Source organism: Chelon labrosus, assembly GCF_963514085.1.
Source record: "Chelon labrosus genome assembly, chromosome: 22".
Classification (NCBI taxonomy): domain Eukaryota; kingdom Metazoa; phylum Chordata; class Actinopteri; order Mugiliformes; family Mugilidae; genus Chelon; species Chelon labrosus.
Window position 1 is genome coordinate 9264720 of NC_140355.1, and position 21167 is coordinate 9285886.

A 21167-nucleotide genomic window follows, 5' to 3' on the forward strand; every position below is an offset into this window, starting at 1 on the left:
TTGGGGTCGCAGGATGGGGGGGGGGGGGGGGCTGGAGCCTATCCCAGCTGTCATCGGGCACAGAAAGGCCCCAGTCAGCCTGGATTCGAACCCGAAACCTTCTTGCTGTGAGGCATCAGTGCGCTGTGACAAATTTGTGTGGGAGTTAATAGGTGAATATTTGGCTGTCATTCTGTCTAACTACCAGAGGAGGGCAGTAGAGGACTGCAAAAGAGACCAGCTCAACAAGCCAACGTTTCCAAGAACTCATGGAAGCAGCAATGGAAAGTTATCATCACCTTAAGTTATATTTCAGTCAAATTGATTATTTAATCACATAATTGGTTTATTAATTTCCCTAAAGTGTTGGAAACATTCACTCAAGACATCACTGGGAAATAGAATATACCCAGAAAACAAACCGAGGGTGTTGAGAACAGTTGAGTTGGAGAAACAATGTCAAATTATTTACAAGAAGACGTTTAAAGTTTCATTTCGTTTTAAAATTTCAGCTGTTTTGGTTCCCACCGGAACTCCCTGTAAAGATTACCCTGAGCTCTTCCCACTCCTTGTCCTCTCTGTCAAGCTCATATCCGAGGCAGTTATTGTATAATACTGCTGCAGCACTGTCCAACAATACCGCTGCATGCTATCATTAATTAGTCATAGGTTTTCCTGAGCCAAAAAAACGTCAAAAAAAAAAAAAAAAAAGAAAAAACAGAAAAAGAAAAAACTGCCCACATTCACGGAGCTGTGCCGTTCTGCATAATGATGCACCACTGCCACAGCAGCAGCAGTCACTCTAGGTCCGTGCTGTGATTTGTTCATGTACGTGGGGGAATGGTAATTCACTTTTTTACTCTACTTCTCCTCGGCGCGTTTCACGGTGCGAGAAAGTTTGACTTTGCAGGACAGTTGGTGCATTCTGCTGTAAGGGGCCGAGGAGTCACGGGTGCAGGTGTCCCCTCTGCAGGGTTTTGCTCTGGTTTGGAATATTTTGGCCGACCTGTGGTTCCTGCAGAATGATTGATCGGTTCTTCCTAGCCCACATTATGTTTCTGCTCAGTCGGTGCGAAAGCTTTCAGGTGTTCTGTCTGGTTTGTAGTATGCTGTAGTTGTCTGTGGTTGTATCCCCCTTACACTTTTACTTAAGTCTTTCTTTTTTTCTTTGCCCCCTTATGAATTTATTCATATCAGTGTCAATATATTCCCTTTCGGTGATAAAATGAATGAAGGGCCAGTCGTGTGTGCTGGCTAAATGCTTTATGGGGATTTATTTCTTGGTCGGTGACTTAACTGCCCTATAAAGACAAAATCTGGGGCCCACAAGCTTAAACATTTAGAGCAGTGGTAGCCAACCTTACCCTCCCACTTGTATCTAAGAACAGCTGCTCTCTCCTCTCTGACACACACACACACACAAATCTGTACTCCAATTTGAACAGAAAAGCATCAAGCTTGTTTTTGTTTTTTTTTCACTGCATGATGTTTGTTTCGGCGCTTTGATCAAAATCGCTACCGAGCTCCCCGCAGCAAACGACAGATTGTGATCAGCTCCTGGCTCTGTCCTCCAGTCGAACCGAAGTTAAGTCAACTCTCAAGATATATCCTTTTTTTTTTTTTTTTTTTTCTCGACACCGATGAGTCATCCACGCTTTTACGTATCATTCATAAAATAGTGATGCTCCGACTGCAGGGAAAACCAGGGTGGGCAGCAGGAGCTTGTGAGCTGGGTGCCAGCTGACGTGGTGAAAGTGCAAGCTGAGAGCTGGGGCGCAGGTGCTGGGAGGTCACGGAGGCCTGCTGAATGGCCCGCTAGTTTATAGCGAAAATAAAAATAGAAAAAAAAAAATCTTTTTAAACAAGTGTGCATATGTACTTTTGATTATCCAAATGTGTTTAACTCTATATTATCACATACAAACTTATTTCTTTGACATGCAATCTCTCCACAAACTACATTTCCTTCTATGTAAAACGCTTTTTTATAAATTATGTTTATTATGACAACCTGTACCTTCTTGATCGAGGGTCAGAGGACAGGCACCACCTCCTCCTCCTCCTCCTCCTCCTCCTCCTCCTCCTCCAAGGCCACTCTTCCCCCCCTTGCTAACATCAGGTGGTGTGGCGCTGTGCCCCCGCTCACTCGTTCAGCCTTTCATGCAGATGGATAGCCACTAATCTCGCCATGAAGGTCACTGCTTTTCCGAGCGCACCTCTGCACTCAAATGCACAAGAACTTGATCAGCACAATAGTTTTGTCTGCCGGCCGCGTTGCTATGCTCAGGCCTGTGATCCCCTCCGATAGGTCATGCCAGATAATTAAACTGAGAATCAGAGGGAAACTCAATACACTCCATTATAACCGGGGGAGTCTCAGACCCAGGGGAGACTTTGATATTCATAGGCTGACTATACAGCCTTCCTAAAGCACAGAGTAGCCCTAAGTCCTGCTGAAAACATGAGTCATTAACTGTATCCGTGTTGATGACACACTGTAGATCTGTACACTGTTAGGACAGCTGATTAGCTGAATGAAGGGAGACTCCTCAGAATCCCAAGAGGAAGGCTGATCACACACATTTGTCATAGCAGGAGAAGCACAGATGTCTCTAATACTATTTAGGGCTGCATTCTATTCAGGTGAGCCAGTTCCAGCCTCCTGCTACTGTAAAAAAAGAAATCTCTTTAGAGGCTCCCCCTTGTGGCGAGGAAAGGTGAAGCATAGACCGATCATCCAGTGCTATGAATGCAAACAAGGTATCACGGCTTACTATAGAGGTCCAAACCCTTTTATTGCACCTGCAGCCACTTTAATATTGACTATATTTGCATTGCAGATGCATGTTTTTTTTATCCACTCCTCATCAGTGAGTTGTGCTGCCAGTGGAGACTTCTTCTCTGAAAAGACAAAACAAATAAAAGTTGCGTCCTGTTATCACAATTTCAGAGCTAGACAATTATTAACATGCATTTTTTTTAATGTCTTAGTGAGTCCCCTTTGAATCCTGTTTTGTCTCTGGTTCTGTTAAAGTCATCTGAGGCATCTCACCTGATAAAATGTTTCTAAGTTGGTTGACTGCTAGACGGACGGTTCAGCAAAATCAGGAGAGTCTCCTCTCTCATCCGCTGCCTTGTGTCTTTTCAAAATGAATTGTGTGTTGTCCTCTTTAGCATAACTGTGACAGATCATCAACAATGCTGTTGACAAAAACTGTAAGCCAGAACTATACATAAATTGTGACAGTGTCACTTGCAGATGTGAGCTCAAAGCATGACATTGTCCACGCATGTTCCACTCAGATGCCGTCTGCCAAGTCCAGCGCTGTCACTTTGTCATACCAGCCATCAGCAGGGGAGGCTTCTGCTCAAACCTTGGACTGCGTGCCAGTGAACGAGAGCAGCCTTCCTTCTTTCCTGCCACGTCCCCCCCCCTGCAAGAGCTGAATTCAGTATGACCTATAGTGGAATGTGACAGCGGAGGGCTGCCAAAGCGCGGGCTGACAAGCCTGCCAAATGATTCTCTCCCTGTGCAGTCTCGAACCAGCTCCTTCTGCAGGTCCTTTACCGAACAGCGCGGCCATGCATCACCCAGAGGCCAGGCCTGTTGACAGCATCGCTTCTGAACAGCGAGGGCGACTGTGGGAACCGTCGGTATGTGCGAAATCTACATATACACAGTGTTTAGACTCCCCAGGTGAGCTCTTTCTCAGAGGCTGCTGCGTTGCGTTTAAAATTACCGTGGTACTAGTTTGACATCTTTTCCACAAAAATATGGTGTTATTGTTCCTAATTGTATCATATTGTTATTAATCACATTGTATTTTTTCTACTTATCTTGTATTATATTGTTCCATATGGTACTGTATAGTATTGAATCGTTCCTAATTGTGTCTGATTATACCATTTCTATTGAATTGGATGATATTGTATCACTCGTAACTGGGTTGCTGCTCATCATATTGCATTGTTCCTAATCATATTAAATTGTTACCAATCATATTGTTGTTCTTAATTTAATTGTATCATATCATATACCAGGTATTGTATGGTATTGTGTGTGCATTCCATATCTTATTGTTCTTAATCGTATCGTATCGTATCGTATCATATCTCGTATCTTAATCGCATTGTATCATATCTTAATTGTATCGTATCGTATCGTATCTTAATCATATCGTATCGTTCCTAATCTTATCATATTGTTCCTAATTGTATTGTAACTGTTACTAATGATCTTGCTAGTAACAATAGGAACTGTACCACATCTATTGTATTGTATGGTATTGTGTGCGTATTATGTAATTCCTAATCAAAACCTTTTGTTCTTAATCAGATCGCATCGCATCTTACCGTATCGTGTATCATAATGAATTGTTCCTAATCGTATTGTAACATATTGTTACTAATAGTCTCGGTGTTCCCAGTTGTATTGTATTGTACCATATCTATTGTATTGTGTGTGTGTATCGTGTCATTTCAAATCATATCTTGTTGTTGTTAATCATATTATATCATATTATACCGTTCCTCACCATACCACATTGCATTGTTCCCAACTGTATGGCATCACAGCGTATTGTACCATTCCTTATTTTAAAAATTTTTCCTCCTGAACCCCCCAATGGATGCTTTTTAATTTCTTTAAAATACCATATGACGTAGTGCTTATCATGCTCGCCTGTTCAACCCCCAGCGACATAAGCGCTGAGCACCGGGGCTCCCGCTCGAATGGGATCAGCTTGACAAACTGCTGAAAAGTGACCCATCCTGCTGCTGCATTTGCTCCTGGGAGCAGGTGCCTCTGATGGTGGCCGCCGAGCCTCACCAGTTAATTAACACCACTCAAGTGTGTCAAGAGGAGGGAAGAAAAATGACCGCCCTTAGTGGTGTCACAGCTCGGCCCGCAAGGCGTGACAAAAAGGGGGACGCCGGGGGAATAACAATGAATCTCGGCTAACGTGATAATAAATTATGAGAAGTGTACTGAAAAGCGTAATAGAGGCACGGACTGTTACGATGAAACACAATGGCAGTCGCGTTTGCATATGAGATGTTGGGACACAGCACAGAAAGACACACTTGTAAACAGAATGATGAGCGACATCAAGCCAGATGAACTTCCTTACCTGCAAAATTTTGTAACAAAGTTGGGCTGGAACTTCCCCGTTGGGAAATGATTATGCTCTGGCAAAAATGTGCCAGGCCAGTCAAATAATTTGGGTGGTCTTTATGTGGTCGTACATGTTTTTGTTCACAACAAAATTGCTCTGATTGTGGATAATACTGTAATAAGGTCATACAGTATGTATCCTTGTTGTAATCTTTAAGCAAAAATCAATCCAGTCACCATCAAAGATCTCGGCTCATTTGATTTCCATCGACAGTTATCGGAATATTTTGGGATCAGGTGATAATTACATGCTTCCCTGAAAGAAAAAAACAACAGCAAATCTGTTCAAAAACCACACTCAGATGAGCGTCTGGTGTGACTGACACGATGCGGTTTGCATTCCCGGCGAACAGCAGAGAGAACATGCCGAAGAACATCGGAGAGATAAGGTGCAGCTACCAGATGGTGTCTGAAAGCTGCCATGTTACCATCGTCTGTCTTCAAGCCCGGGCTCCTTTTCAATGACACTAAATAATTACACGCTCAGCCCACACAGTCACAAGACGGAGCACCCCAAATAATCTGTCTCGGCGTGAATTGATGTGACCACAGTTCGCCAGTCAAGTCGTTCGGATTCTTTAATTTTTGTACAAAAATATTTTACATTAGAAAACACAGCTTGAAATATACACAGTCCGCTTGGTTCGCAGTAACCACGGAACATCTCAGCTCAAATATATGTGTCTATATTTAAATTGTAGGTAAATATATCAGCAACGATAAATCTGGTTGCTGTCTCGTGAAGTCTGCGGTGGACTTCACCAGCGGGAGGTTGGCTTGATTTAGGAAACGCTCCGTGAGCTGTAAATCTGATCAAAGCAATATGGACTCACAATCTATCCATATTTCTTACAAAAAAAAAAATACGACAAACCAATACTAGCGCTGATAACGGCAGGGAATGCTTCTAGTGAAAACGGATTTCTGTGGACATGTGGGCATCGTTTCTTCAAAGAGTATATGTAAAGGATGTAAGTGAGGGCAACGCGTTAAGCATCGCTGAGAGGCTTGGATATTAACTTTCTTTCTCACATTCATTCGTCCGGCTTTCCAAATCCCAGAGTGCCCTTTTCTTCTTGTAGCTGCACTGGGTGGTATTTACCTATCTCCCTTTGTACAACCCTGGATGCCATTCATCTATCTGCAGACATGCCATTCAAGTGTCAACCTCCCACGGGGCCACTCATCTGTAAACCTATCTATCTACACCGCACCCCAGGGTGCTTTATACCCGTCTGCCTAGATACACGTCAGGGTTTCACTCAGCTGTCTAACAACAGTATCTACATCCCAGGATGCCATTATTTGCCCTGGTTTCTTTCTTCTCTAGGACCTGTGGACTGAGACCACAACCACGACCGGTATCATGTTATTAACTGTCTACTATTTGAATGATTAAGAATATTGGGAGACAGTTACCGGGCTGCTCTTTAAAGCAACGGGAAATACACTTCTTCATCTTCCTGCTGAGAACTAGGTAAGAAGATCAATGCTCATGTATGTCCAGAAAAGTCAGAAAACTGAATACAGTTTCTGTAATGATCAAAAATAACATGACAACGTGGTAAGTAGTGCACTTTAGAAGTTGATGGTGGGTGGCTATTGTTATTTTTGACCAGCAACCATCTACCTGTTTCCTCCTTGTGCAGCCTATATGCTAAGCTAAGCTAAGCTAAGCTACAACTAGCTGAAGCCCAACATTTACTGGATATATATGAGCATATATATCAGTGTTCTCACCTAATTCTCAGCAACAGACCATACTATAAGTCTCAAAATGTCTTCTACTAGCATTCAATTAAAGAGGCAATCGCAAAGATTTCCATTGACATAAACGTCTGTTAAGTCTACGTACCACCAGATCAGGCAACACAATTGTCACTGAGATTGTGAACCAATCACGGAAGTATTGCAATATTCACACATCTATACGATCATGAACTGAGCGTCTTGCATTCTAAGACAAAATGCCGTGTTAAGTGATTGACAGTGTAATAAACAGATATCTGGGTATGAATGCAGGAGGCTTAATCCTCATCAGACGACAGCTGGCGGGTCCAGAGGCTGCTGCTAATGCAAAGCAAGCATTTCCTACTGCTGCAGCTTCAGATTAAAAGCGTTTCACTGGCAAAACATAAGTAGATTATTATTTTTTTTTGTTTACAAAAAAAAAGAAAAAAGAAATGCAACGTGTTTTGTTAGTTTTGTAAGATAATGACAATGTTTCTGTCATTGTGTATGTACAGCAGGTACAGTAAGTATGAAATATATCAGGGGGTGGTGGAATACGAAGGAGCAGCTGGATGAAGAGCTGCAGGCGAATAGCTGCACATCTCCAACAGCGACACAACTAACTCCTTTCACCATGCCTTGCTGTTCGCAGCCTCCTGCCACGTGCAGCATAAAACCAGATCACAGTTGCTCACAGAACAACGTAAACTATTGCCCTATTTCTTTATTAAAACGATAATGGTTTGTTTTGCTGACCCCAGAGTGTAGTATCAAACCACAGTAGCAGTTACTGCCAGTTTAACCAAATCAACAAGGACTTAAATCTTTGAGATTGCCACCTTAAGGTATCATATTTCAGGATGCTACACAGCTTCCTCCTTACATCCACCGGATGTCATTCATTATCGCCGTAACCCTTTTTACGTGAAAACTGCATTTACCGTTGGCTCTGTTTGTGTACTGTCGTCCTTCACGTGAACATGTGTCTGGTGAGTTCCACTGAGTTAGCCGTCCTAGCAAAGATGATGCAGTTAAGCCATCCAAAAAAGTAAGAGACATAACTTGTGGTTCTGTGTAACTGAATTTGTAAAACACTGCACTAGCATTGTGAGTGCACCGATTCCTTCCAGGTGTATCTTAAATTGATAGGATGACAATGGTGCATGTGCTACCCATACTGCAAGGCGCTTAAGATGACCATCAGATGGCATGTGAAATAAATAACAGCAAAATAATAGCAAAAACATACCAATCGATATTTATATGAACAAAACTTTCCAGTTTGTATTTAGGCTGAGTGTCCTCTGACCCTCCAGCAAAGAGTCTCTCTCTCTCTCTCTCTCTCTCTCTCTCTCACACTCAGCTTGAGAACTTTGCTTTAGCATCATAGCAGTTCAGAGCCGAGGGTCAGTATGAGCGTCCAGAGAGGTGGCAGCAGCCAAACCGGAGATGGAGAGAGGCGGGCGCCTAAGGGTGAGGCGGTGTCAGAGGTGCAGGAGCACACCTCGTATCCGTTCTCTGCGTGGTCTGGGTGATGGTGCACGTTGACTCTCGTCTCTGTGCTTTTCTGATCTGTGTCCGGAGAGTCCGACTGCATCTCCGTGCACAGCAGCCAGTCCTTCGCAATGAGGCGGGGGTATCCTGCCTCTGCCTCCATGTCGCTGCCCGGCACTCGCCAGTACTCCTTCCCCTTGAAGAAATAGGAGGAGCCTTTGGAGAAAAAAAGAGAGTACAATGTGTATTTTGGCATAGCGTGAAATATTAGTTCAGAACAAAATGGAGAAGAAAACAATGAACAATACTAAATTGCACATTAAAAAGGGAAACTTTGTTTGTGGACTCAAGGCTGACAAGAAACAAAGCTGCTGTTTTTGTATTAAAATGATCCAAACAGAAATATATTAGCAAGATTATAGACGAGTTTCCGATTAGCGCCATTAGTGAGATTCAGATGCTTGTGCGGGGAAGAAAACAGCCCAAAATGATTTTACAAGTAAACCAAAATGAAAAGTTGTTTTTGTGCCTAAAACTGCATGATCCACAAAAGTAATGAGTGGAAAATGTTCATTACCCAGAGAATAAAATGTGCCCGTTAGCCCAAAGTACATAATGGGTTATTTTCTCCAGTGATCTGGTCAGAGGCCTTTTTTTTTTTTTTGAAAGGCAGCGAGGTTTTGCATTGAGCCGGAATAAACGGCCGTTTTTAGTCCAAGCGGCTCACACTGCTGCCGTGTTTTTAAGACTGCATAATGAATATTGCTAATGAAGTCAGGTACATTTGACATGTGTTTGGGGCGCCGGTGTGAGAATCGGTGTCAGGTGACAGAGGAGCAGGGTGATCTCTATGGTTGAAAAATACCTATTCCTATACATATTCCTCCTAATCATACTGTGTGACTGATCAATAATAATAATTAAATCCTGTATTGACACAGTTAGTTGACTGTGTACACACTACAGTCATTTCTAATATTTATATCTTTTTTATTTAAGGTAGCAAATCCAGCATATGTCCAGTATATTCTGAGCTAATGTAAGAAAAAAAATTAAAGGACTAATACTCCTAAATGATACGACAACATTATTTAATTTATGTGTTTTATGTGTTTTATCCCCGCTGTCTTTCATAGTACTCATTCCATCGAGAAGCAGCTAATAGCGACGCTAAACGAAGCACAATGTTAGCTCCATTGTTAGAAAAAAATAACCTGTGTGTGCCCGGAAGAGTGCTATGTTAGCTACAGGAGCTAAAGTGTCACATACGCATTATCTTCACACACTATACCTGTATTGATTCAGGTGTTGACCTGGCCTCCAGATTCCACCCAAGTTTTTATGACATTGTAGAAACTTATTTTTTTACCCCTGGCAAGCTTCCTCACACCCATCTATTGAAAAAGACAAATGTATAACTGAAAATATGGATGTTCCTCTGCTGCTTCCTCACATTTGGTTCCCCTCCAGGTCTGCACTATCCACACCAGTTCTCTCCTCCTCCCACCATTTTTCTTATCCATCTGTTAAAGCTGTGATTTTTCTTTGGCCTGTTCTCACTACTGCTCACCGCGAGTTGTAACCTCGCCTGCTTCGTTTCTCTCTCCAGTTTCTACCTCGCCGTCCTCTTGTCATCCTGTAGAAGCAGCCTAAAGGCAGATCAAGGCTTTGATGTAGCTCCAGTTCCACTGCTCAAAGGTATGCACACTGTAGCTATATGTGAGAGTCTGTGTTTTTGTTTATATAAATGCACTCATTTCTTTGTGTCTTTCCATAAATTGGGGATTTAGCTGGAAAGCTGTCTTGCGTATTTTGTATATCCTTTCTGGTTTTTGGCCCATTTCAAAACACATCATGGAGCTTGGAACGGGACCACTTAAGCTGGCGAAAACTCAAGACACAACACAGACCTCTAAACACCTGACAGGGTAAAGAGCCTTCACGTATTCAGCTGGGAGTTGCTGCAGAGGAGAGGGGTGATGTGGCTTACTCCCGCTGAGACCAGCCTGAAATAAAGACCGAGTACCTCCTGCTAATTAGTTGTTTTTGTGCCAGTTTTAACAACTACAAGTGCTTTATCAAAGCCCAATCCAGACAGCCAACTGATGGAAGGATTCTTTGAAGGAAATGTGCCTTTTAAAGCTTTCCAAAACAAGTTGAAGTAACCACTATCATCTCTTTGGAACAGTCAAACAATATGACCTGTGCATTTAACCTGTCATAATTTGCTTGGGAACAGCAGCAACATTTCTCCAACGCTGCCGGAAACGACTCCAGATTTTAAAATTTGATAAAATACTTGTGATTCTCTAGAAGAAATTATCACAGTGTATGTTTTTATTTCTACAGATGTTCAAATATATCCTTAAAGTCCACATAGGAGGAATAGGAGAGTGCTATTTGTGTTCTACATGTTTATGTGTGTAAAAACAGAACTAAGGAGGCCACACCCTCCAGAAACACCCAGTCTGCTCTGATTGGTCAAAATTAGTACACTCCCCCCGTGCATGGTGAGTCACTGAATTATTTTCTTGGAAATTTGAACAAAATATACTATTAAAGAATATATACAAAACTTATTTTTTTGAAATGACTGGGCCAGATATTGATGTTTAAGTGATGTATAGTTAAAGTCACATCATTATTACACATCACATTTGACTTTATGGGTAATTTAAAGGTAGATAGACATAATCGCTTCAGGAGAAAGCTGCATTTTGGTCCATGTATCTGGCTCTCAAAGTTTCTTTTTGGCTTTAAATAAGGATGTATGTTACCTTTTCTTGTTTTATGACCATTTTCAAAGGCATTAATAAATTTATAATGGCATTCATGACGTATTCAATATTCCAAAAATGTGGAAGGGTATTTATCAGTTAATTTCATGCAAAGAAAAAAAATTGGCGTGACTACTCATCATTATAGGGGCACCTGAGCACAGTGTTTCAGGGTAGGTGGGTTGTTGTAGGTGTTTTTTTCATTGCCGAAACACGTTTTTGGGGGTGACCATGACTAATGACCATAAGTACTAACTACAGCTGACAGCTGCGTTATTGATTTATTGCATATTTTTGACTTGTCAAGTCTGGTAATATAATACTCCAGACAGTCCTATATGCTGTGCAGTGATTAAACTGAGTTACGAAGAAGTTTAAAACTTTGTATTTAGCCATAGTCTAAATCTCATTAATCTTAGTAATTAATTAATTATTTTTTTAAATTAATTAATTAATGAAAGTTTCAAGTTTTAACAGTGAGAGAAGCATTAGAACTAATAAAAAGCAGTCAAAAGTAGTGTAGATATTGAGTTTGTAATTAAAAAAAAGATTAATCAAACTGTCAAAATTGCATATAGTAATAAAAACATATTCTGTGCATCTTAACAGCCTCTATAGACTCTATTCATCCAATTTCTTGAGATTTATTTTCCAAGCCAGAAATAATGCCATGCTAATGCCACACATAATCACAGAGGACCAGCTGTGAGCTGACACACATACATGCATATTTTCATGCTTGAGTAAACAGTATGTGCAGGCTTTGTAGAACGTACCCGGCGTTTTATAGGATGTAAAAGACCAGAATGTTTTATGGGCACAGATGTACACAGTCTGTAAACATTACTGACATGGCAGATTCGGGCGTGACATGCCCCGGTAATGCCCATATTACCGCGCCTCCCGCTATAAGGCTCGCCACATTCAGAGAACCGGGGGGAGTGAAAAGACGAGGGAGGGGATGTTAGGAGAAAGTTTATAGGGAGGTGAAGGAGAGGGGATCAGACGGGCGGAACATTCAACACACACACATTCACTAATTTAATATGTGAATTTGCATTTTATTAGTGTATCAGTTGTGTGTGATATCACCTTGTACTTTTTTTAATGACTGGACCAATTTATAATAACTAAACTAAACTTGGACACTACATTACAATGCCCCTCTACCATTATTTGTACACAGAGGACAAATCTATTCAAAAAAGATGCACTTCTTCATAATTCTTGTGAATGTCCGTGATATTTTAATTGTTATACTGACATTCAGAAATATTCCAAGAATGTGTCTTGTACTGAAGTACTCTTTCCAGACACGTCAGCTTGTTAATTAGAAAAATCCAACAAAGGCAGGTAAAGCCTGCGTCAGAGACGTCTGAGACCTGATATTAATATCCACTCTGTATGTCACACAGCTTACAAGGTATTCCACACAGGGTCTCGCAAACCCCATTTGTCACAGACTTTCTCGACATAAACAAGGACCACTTCTGACTCAGTTACATATGAAGTAGAAAGATTGATGAAAGATCACGATAGGCTGATTTATGTTTGACAAAGGTAATGAGCCACTGGTGATGACTTTTTCAAATAGCCGTCAAATACTGGGTCAGCGGTCGACCATATGCCGTAAAAAACCACGAGCCAGTTTGCAGCAGTTTGCAGAAATCAACACTTATGTTGTCCATCTGTTTTCAGAAATGTCACAGACGTTAATCAGATTCTGGAACCAGACTGATTACGCACAAACACGAGTAACCGTGCTGCCACAATGAAACATTGTTCATGCTTAGCAACTGGGTGACAACAGATGAGCACGCCACTCTCAAGAAGAATGGAGTGTCTTGGCTGTGGTCAGTGTGAGAACCACAATCAGTGGAAAACATGCAGGCTGCTGTCGGGATGAGGGTGTTCATCACAGACACAAGTTTAAGAAACAATTCTAATGTCCTAGCGTAGGTGCTACAAGGTAAAAAGAATTTCTCAATGAATCAAATTGCTGCTTAATGTGACGACTATACCTGTTTTTCTTTAAACGTCCAATGTGTAGGATTTATTTTTATGTTTTTATGTCAAAGTATTGATCTTCACATTCGGGCCTCATTGTGAGATGACTAAAGGCCCTTTTAGATGCACCTTTCAAGTGTTAAATGGACGAGTTATTTAATCACCAGATCACAAATAACAGTGACATATTTTGTGTATTTCTACTAATGCAGATCAACGAATGCAGACATTTGTAAATCAACATTGTCATTTCTGCACATGAAGGTATAAAGGCAAACTGTAAGCATGATTTATTTCTGTAATAAAATCACCACAAACCTTAAAACTGTATTAATTAGTTTCAGCTGAAGTCACCAAAAAGCTGCCTGCACACAGACACAGCTCTCTTTTGGTCTCAGCCAACTTCACTACACATCTGTCATCTCAAACAATGCCTGAGAATGAACTAAACTGTAAAGCTGTGGCCCTCTGCACAGAGACCTGCAGAGCTGAATGATAATAGTCTGTGAGTACATAATTAAGAGGAAAACCTTTTGCACTACAAGTTGCCATTTGAATTATAGTAAATACAAATGTATTGATTTCCGCAGCTTTACCACTTGAGCAAATGGTAATTAATGCTTCAGTGAGTAGGCCATTAAAATGACAAGCAGTGGTTACACATGAAAGACTGATGAAAAGGTTAAGATGTAGATGAACATGTACTTAAAACTTATGTTGCTAGATTGAATAACTCTCCTTAGTATACATTTGTATGATTCAGTCAGTGAAATATATAGCATGAGGTGAAGATAATGTGGTATGAGAAAGACTTTGTGAAGACTGTACTGATGGAAGGAATGGCTAAAAAGGTTGGTGTTGCTATACTGAGAGCTGTGTGTAAAATGCATTGATGGCCTAAGGGCGTAAAATCAACAGATGCTTTCATGTCCTTTTTCTTTTTAATGTTGCAGTGGACCGCTGAAGCTGACTAGCTGCTCAAAAGACAAACTTTACTTTTATCTTGGAGCAGCAACAGGCAGAGCTGCATCAGAAGATGGATTTGTAGAACCGGCTCAGGATCGACCAAGAGACACAGATTGTGCTGAGGTTAATGCAACAGGAGCATTCTCCTTCTGGACCTCCTTGATTAGATCGGAGATCTTGTCATCCCCTCTTAGTGCTTTTCAAATGCTCTGCTCCTTGTGTATCGGACCGAGTCCGCTGAGCTCACAGTGGCAGCCTGGATTAATTGAGGAGACCAGCTTGCGGATTTGTAACACCCAACACGGCTCTGCACTGTGTTTGCAGTGTAAAGGTCAAAGCTGTTGTTGGCAAGCTGAGATGCCAGTCTTACAAGCTCTTTCTGGTAGACTGACTCAGTGTCTGTGATCTAAAAAGTTTGTTGTCTGGAAACTTGAGCAGCCAGCATCCAAAAGGTCCCTTGGCAAGGCAAACACAGCTCTGTACATTTCATTTTCCATAACCACAACTCAATTTTATGGGTCACTGATTATTTATTATGGTGTATGTGCACATCATATTTTCCAAGAGCCTATACAATAACTAAGTGTATGTGTTTTTGTGTTTCAGTGTGTGTAGATGAGAGAGTGTAGTAAGTTCACTTGAAGGATAAAATACATATGTGATTGTGAAGAACGCTAAAAGCAATTGCTGGGCCCCAGAAAGCCCTGAAAATGTTTACTAAATGTATCAGCAGGCATTAGAGTTGTTTTCAGAAGCTGATTTACCAGACAGTGCTGAAGGCCTAAATGTCCACTTTCACCACAAATGTTTTGATATAAAGGTTGTTGTCTTGGACTCTGAGTCAAATTCTCTGGAATGATGTAATTTCTTAAGAACCACATAATGTTGTATGAGTCTGCCTTTGCATAAATAAGTAGGTTTAAAGCTTATTTTAAAGCTCATGTCATTACATACACCAGCTAGCCAGCTTGGGAGCAATTTGTCAGTTAACCGAGGCAAAATGAAAAGTAAAGAAGAACTAAAGGTTCATTTTTACTACCCACCATCGGACCACCTCATGCCGTCATCCAGGTTTGTTGGGAGCCCTTTCCAAAGCGTGCTGTCTTTAGGGTAGCCCAGGTCCATACGTCTCAGGTGGTCATCGTAGCGCCAGTAGTGGTTGTCCTTGAAGAAGTAGGTTTTGTCATTGTGGAGCCAAACAAAGGCTGCATCCACCGCTTCCACTGGTAGGCCAAAGTCACTGATTGGACGAGGGTAACCCTCTTCGACGTTATTGTCTTTAAACACCCAATACTTTAGACCTGGGTAATGAACAGAGAGGAGTCAATCAACATGGTGAAATACATAATGGTTAGTTAGAGTAATTTGTTATATATTACAGATATCTACCTTTGAAAAATACTATTTTGTGGTCCCCGGGCCTCTCATACACAGCGTCCACACTGTCCAAATTGGGAGGAAGGCCCCTCCAGAAACGATGAATCTGAGCTGGACGAAGAGACACCAGGTGCTTCTCTCGCGTTAGTCGCCAAAAGTACTTCCCTATCAGAGACAGGGACAGGACTGAGTCAGTCAGAGCTTCTTCACAACATTCTGCAGGAGTTCAAGGAATCCCATGTTCAGTTTGCATGCAGTGTTTGGTAAGCGCTCAGCATGCTGTGTCTTCATCAATCATATCCCAAGACAGACCCCACCTCTAGATCAGCAGGGCTGCCAGAATAAACTAAAGGTCAAAGTTATTTTAATTTTGTATTTAAAAGACTTTTTTTTACATAGTTTCTGTTGTTTTGTTACTTATTTCTACTTGTGAAGTAGAGTAGGGACGGGGAGGTTGGTCTTTGTGGAGGAGCTTGGGAGGAAAGGTAAGAACCTTAGTAGGCAAACATCATGTATTGTTATATCAAAAAATCTATATATTGAGCATGTGTTGGATAATAAAAACTCTCTTAATTTATATAGATAGTAGGCATACTGGTTAATAAACAAAAGGATCAATTGCATGATCTGCAGGAAAAGTTTACACAGCATGAGAGCCTGGCTACTACAGAAGCATTTTGTTTAGACTGCAGAATTTGTGATAGTGTGGGAGCCTGTGTTGCGACCCCTCAGAGCCACATGACTCGGCTTTTTATTGATCGCTGGAGCCACGACTGTGTCGTTCCCAGCCCCTGTTCCTTAATCATTCTCGCCTTCTCCATTTACCTCTTTCTCTCTCTTACTGTCACTGTCTATTTATCTGTCTGCCTCATTTAACCTCGGAATAAAGAGCAGACTTGTTAGACTTCTTCTGAGATCCCCTGCAACATCTTTCTCCGACAGAAGAACACTGTACGTCCTTTGATCACTAAGTGGAAAACACCAATGAGCCAGTCACATCAAGCCATTGTAGGGGAAACCAGCTGATTACCATCAGAAAATGCAAGCAGGCAAAAGCATGAGTTTGTGATCCTAGGACAGGACGTTTCAATCAGGCCAAACGGGTTTCAGCAAAACTTTTAAGCAGACGATTTATTTTATTTATTGCATGCTGATATAACCAAAGTTTTGCCTTGCATAACTTCCGAGACGAAATGATCAAACCCCATTCCTTTTTTTAAGGTTCATATTCAGCAATTATTAACAAAAGTGAAGATGAAATAGTTTTTATCTTTTATCTGAAGCAAGGCTTGCTTCTCTTGCTTAGCTAAACAGAGCTTTGTTTCCACTCCTTCCTTTGCTCTTTTTGACTTCTCAGCACCTCCATTCCCTGGATACGGTATGTCATGGCGCACTAGGATTCATTAGAAACAGTAAAGCTCTAATGATCCTCTCTAACCTCTTGTAAATTAAAACACTGAATTATAGTCATCGTTAAAGCCACTCCTGGGCTACATCCACCTTATTTATATAGATTACAAAGTACACAGAACAAAAGAGTGCAAATGCCTTTTGTTGAAATTTAAAAGGACATATACCAGTTATTTAACAATAGATTTATATTAGGTTAATTTGACTAATTAGTTTTTAGTAGGGCTATAACTTGGCCCGACTCGTAATTAGGGAAACAGGAAGTTCTACCGGCGCCCATTTCTACCAGCCTCTGAACGTGTAAAGCAGCAATGGGGCATCAACCGAGAAAACACCTTTTGAATGTGACAGTGTTTTAAATGTGACCATGTGATTGGTATGATGAGTGTGACCCAACTCCAGTAAAAGCGCGACACTTCTTTGTTGAAACCCTCCAGGGGTCTATCCTGTAATCAGTCCACATTCCAGTTTCAACCAACCTCAGCTCCAGGTAACTCCTACAAATTTTCCACAAAACCACTGCTGCTCTGAAGGCACATACTGACCAACACTCATGTACCTGGCTTGAAAGTGACACTTTGACTGGTGGTAAAAGTGGTACTGGTACTTGTCAGCTCCCGATTTTGGATCATCATTATGCATCATTGTACATTTAGATCTCTGGTCTGTTTTTATTATTATAATAAATTCCAGTTTTGACTTTCTAACTATTAATAATTCTATACAGCAGTAGTATTAATAATAATTCACAATCCTAATCACGACAAAGCTACCTTTTATAGAGAGCCCTTATTCGTAGAGACTCTCTTGTTCATTGTCTCCCTTTAGGTTTGAGTACCTTTGAAAAAGAAGGCCTCTCCTCGTATTTGGGCCACGGCATCAAAGTGCGTGGTACATCTGTCTGGGGCATCTCGCGCCAGTCTGAGAGAGATGGAGAGCCGAGAGGAGAGTTGGAGGAAGAACGAAAGAAAAATTGGGAAGAACAGAAGACTGAGCTGTGAAAAGTTGAACTTGTTCAAACACCAAGAAAGATTTTACATTCAAACATTCATCATATTCTGAACACTGAAGGCTCATCTGAGGCCGTATATATGTAACCGAATAAATCTAAAATAGCGCAATGTCATGTAAAGTATGCAGTTGATGAGAAAAGAGCCCCAACCTAGTTAAGGTGATTTGCATACAGAACAAAACAGCAGTCATAATTGCACTCACCTACCGAGAGACTCTGAATGTGTGCAGGCATGTGCATGTGTTTCCTTCAATTAAACAGGCTAAACCTTGGGTGAAATGCTGTCACACTGACATGGTGAGGTCTTCCAGTGCATTTATCCCCAGGGCTAATAAGTGATTTAAAGCACTGACGTGGTCGGCCTGCCAATGATGAAGCCATTAGCACCACAGGCCTGCCACTGTGAGTGGGAGGCCAAGAGCTCTCTTATTATCAACAAAGATCTCTATTCAGAGCTCTATTAACCAGACACCGCTGCCTAGTGGTCAGCGTTTCTGACCCTTGTCAAGCATAATGTAGCTTTTCTATGCATCACGACCAGATGGAGGTGGTGAGAAATGAGTAATGAGGACAGCGAAAGGCCGATACTGGTAATGGAAAGTGGGTTTGATATGCCTGCTTTGTGTTTAAAAGTGTGTGTTGGACTGGAGGTCAAAGCAGGTCCTATTGTTACTGTAATTTGGAGTACAGCTTAATCACTCCCTAAGCAACATGCATTATTTCATTAGTTCAAGATGTTCAAGAGGTGATCAGGGAACCAGCCAGCATGTCTTTATATAACACAACCTGTAAAGATACATATTTTTTCCCCCCCTGAAACTAAAGAAGTAATTGGAATCCAATTGTCTAGCCCACATTTAACAGAAGAGATGTACTCGTTTACTTCTTGAAAGTTAATGGGTCCCTTCTCCCAACTGTGGGTTTCAGTTCTGGGACTGGGAATGATTCACTGGACACTCTCAGAGGTCAGCCTATATCTCTAATGAAGCTTTCATTGGTTCTTCTTCTTCCATTCCTTACGTTTAAAATCACTTGTTCTACTTCTATGTCCAGTAAGGTTGGTCCCAAGTATCTTCCACTTTCTAATAATATTAGTAGCTGTGGTCACAGGAACAAGAGGTGCTTGGTGCCATAGCCTTTACCTTGACCATGCTTGGCTATTATTTTCTTTACCTCCTCAGACAATTCTCGTCTTTCTCTAGTCCTGGTTTAATGCGGTTCACACAGTCACGCCGAACAGCGCATTGAGTACTCTTCTTTATTCAAAAATGAATGAATGCTTGCGAGATTAAACACAAGTAGTCTGCTTGAAACATCACAACAGTCCATGAATCACCACTTTTAAAGGCCGTCAGTAATTTTTGAAAATTTTGCAAGAATTCAGCTTCTTTCAAAGCTTGTTGGTTTTATTCCACGGCAAAACAAAGAAATACAGGAATGAATAGCAAAATAACTTCCAACTTTTTATTTTTTAAACTAGAGGAAAATATTGCTTTAATGGTGGGATAGGATACCAACATTTGTAGCCATAGATGAATATGAGCAACAGTCCCAGAAACACATTATATAGATAATATTACTAAGATATTTCCTGAAACATGTGACGTAATAAGAAGAATTTAGAATCAAGGGTCATCAGTCAAAGTTCATTTGGGCTTCATGTTCTGTGCTGCTGGTTAACACGCAACACAGTAGGTCAGTGGGTCTGGAAAGACAGATGCTTTGCCTTTCTTTAAAGAGTAGCCATGGAAAGTTGGTGCTGATATTGATGGTCCTCAGAGGATGATTCTTAATGATGTTGATGAAGCTCATCTTTCCTGTAGTGCCACCGTCGACGCTCGACCATGTCACCACCAGTGCATATCCACTAATCATATTATCATATTCATATTCATGTTCCTGAGCTGAAGAGCCATTGAAGTGATTGCCTATCAAGCATACTTATTCAACATTTCCGCATTATCAAGGGGGGGGGGGTACATGGGAAGATTGTGGAGCATCTCAGCTAAATGGATTAAAACAGAGTTTACAAGCTGATCAAGTCAGCTGGAGCATCTGAACACCTCGTGGTGAGGCTAAGAGACCACAGGTGGTTCGAGTGGGTCACCACACTTCAGACCCCCTCATTCTCAACATCGGATCTCCCCAGGGCTGTGTGCTCAGCCCTCTTCTGTACTCGCTGTACACACATGACTGCGAGGCAAGACCCCAACGTTTGCTGACCACACCGCTGTTGTGGGACTAATCTCCCACAATGACGAGACAGCCTACAGGAGGGAGGTCTCCCACCTGGTGTTGGGAGAACCACCTCCTGCTGAACGTCAGCAAAACAAAGGAACTGATAGTGGACTTCAGCAGAAAACAGCACAGGGACTTACATCCACTTACTGTCAGTGGCTCCGAGGTGTAAAGAGTGGATACTTGGGTGTGACCATTTCACAGGACCTGTCATGGACTCAACACCTGAACACCATCGTGAAGAAGGCCAGACAGAATCTCTACCTCCTCAGAGACTTTAAGCTTCCTCTCAAGTTGCTCAGGAACTTGTGTGGGAGCATCACCACCTGGATGGGAAACTGTACCAGGCAGGACTTCCTGGCCATCAAAAGGGTGGTCCGTTCAGCGGAGCGGACCATCAGAACCCCCCTCCCCAACCTGGAGGACATTTACACAACTACACGCTGCGGGTTAAGGGCCAAGAAGATCCTGAAACAGCCCCGCTACTCTCTCGTTTTTATCCCCATTAAGTTTCGCTGCATTACTGTACCTTGCACTTTATTGACAGAGCTGCAATACTGTAAATGTATGTATATACAAGAGCTTCCCCCTATTCTATTTTATGTTATTTTATTTTTTTTTTCTTTCTCAGTTATACATTTATACTTATGTTTATACTTTTGTTTTTTTTACTACTGGCTGCAGGTACTAAAATACATTTCACTGTGCACTGCCATCTTATCTTATCTTTTCTTATCTTATCTTATCTAAAAGAGTGCAAGAAACCAGTAACAAGTGAGCAAAAGGACTGAAGCAGTTGTAAGTAAACTGTTAAAATGAACACATTTTGAACATGACAGGTTGTTGATAAAGGGACTCAAAAGCCAGAGCTGTGGGTCTAACAAAAAAAGATTGGGAAGCACTACCACTGTCCTTAAGGCTCCACACTGCAGCATTTAGGGAGCACAGGAGAGTCTTCTCTTTACTTTAAGCTTTGCCTTTGTGTGTACATCTATAGGGGAAG

The 21167-nt window shown here is 41.5% G+C and overlaps 1 protein-coding gene across 1 annotated transcript in view; it reads right to left on the bottom strand.

The window, feature by feature from the left end:
- Nucleotides 1-8267: 8267 nt before the first annotated feature.
- The window catches only part of mmp17a (matrix metallopeptidase 17a), a gene marked incomplete at its 3' end in the record, with an annotated part of 82313 nt that continues 69413 nt past the window's right edge, over nt 8268-21167 (bottom strand). The window contains exons 7-10 of the mRNA XM_084572480.1: nt 17753-17835; nt 15517-15669; nt 15171-15428; nt 8268-8593 (exon numbers count right to left, since the gene is read on the bottom strand). Coding sequence (XP_084428606.1) covers nt 8268-8593; nt 15171-15428; nt 15517-15669; nt 17753-17835 — 820 coding nt within the window. The remainder of the gene's footprint in view (nt 8594-15170; nt 15429-15516; nt 15670-17752; nt 17836-21167) is intronic.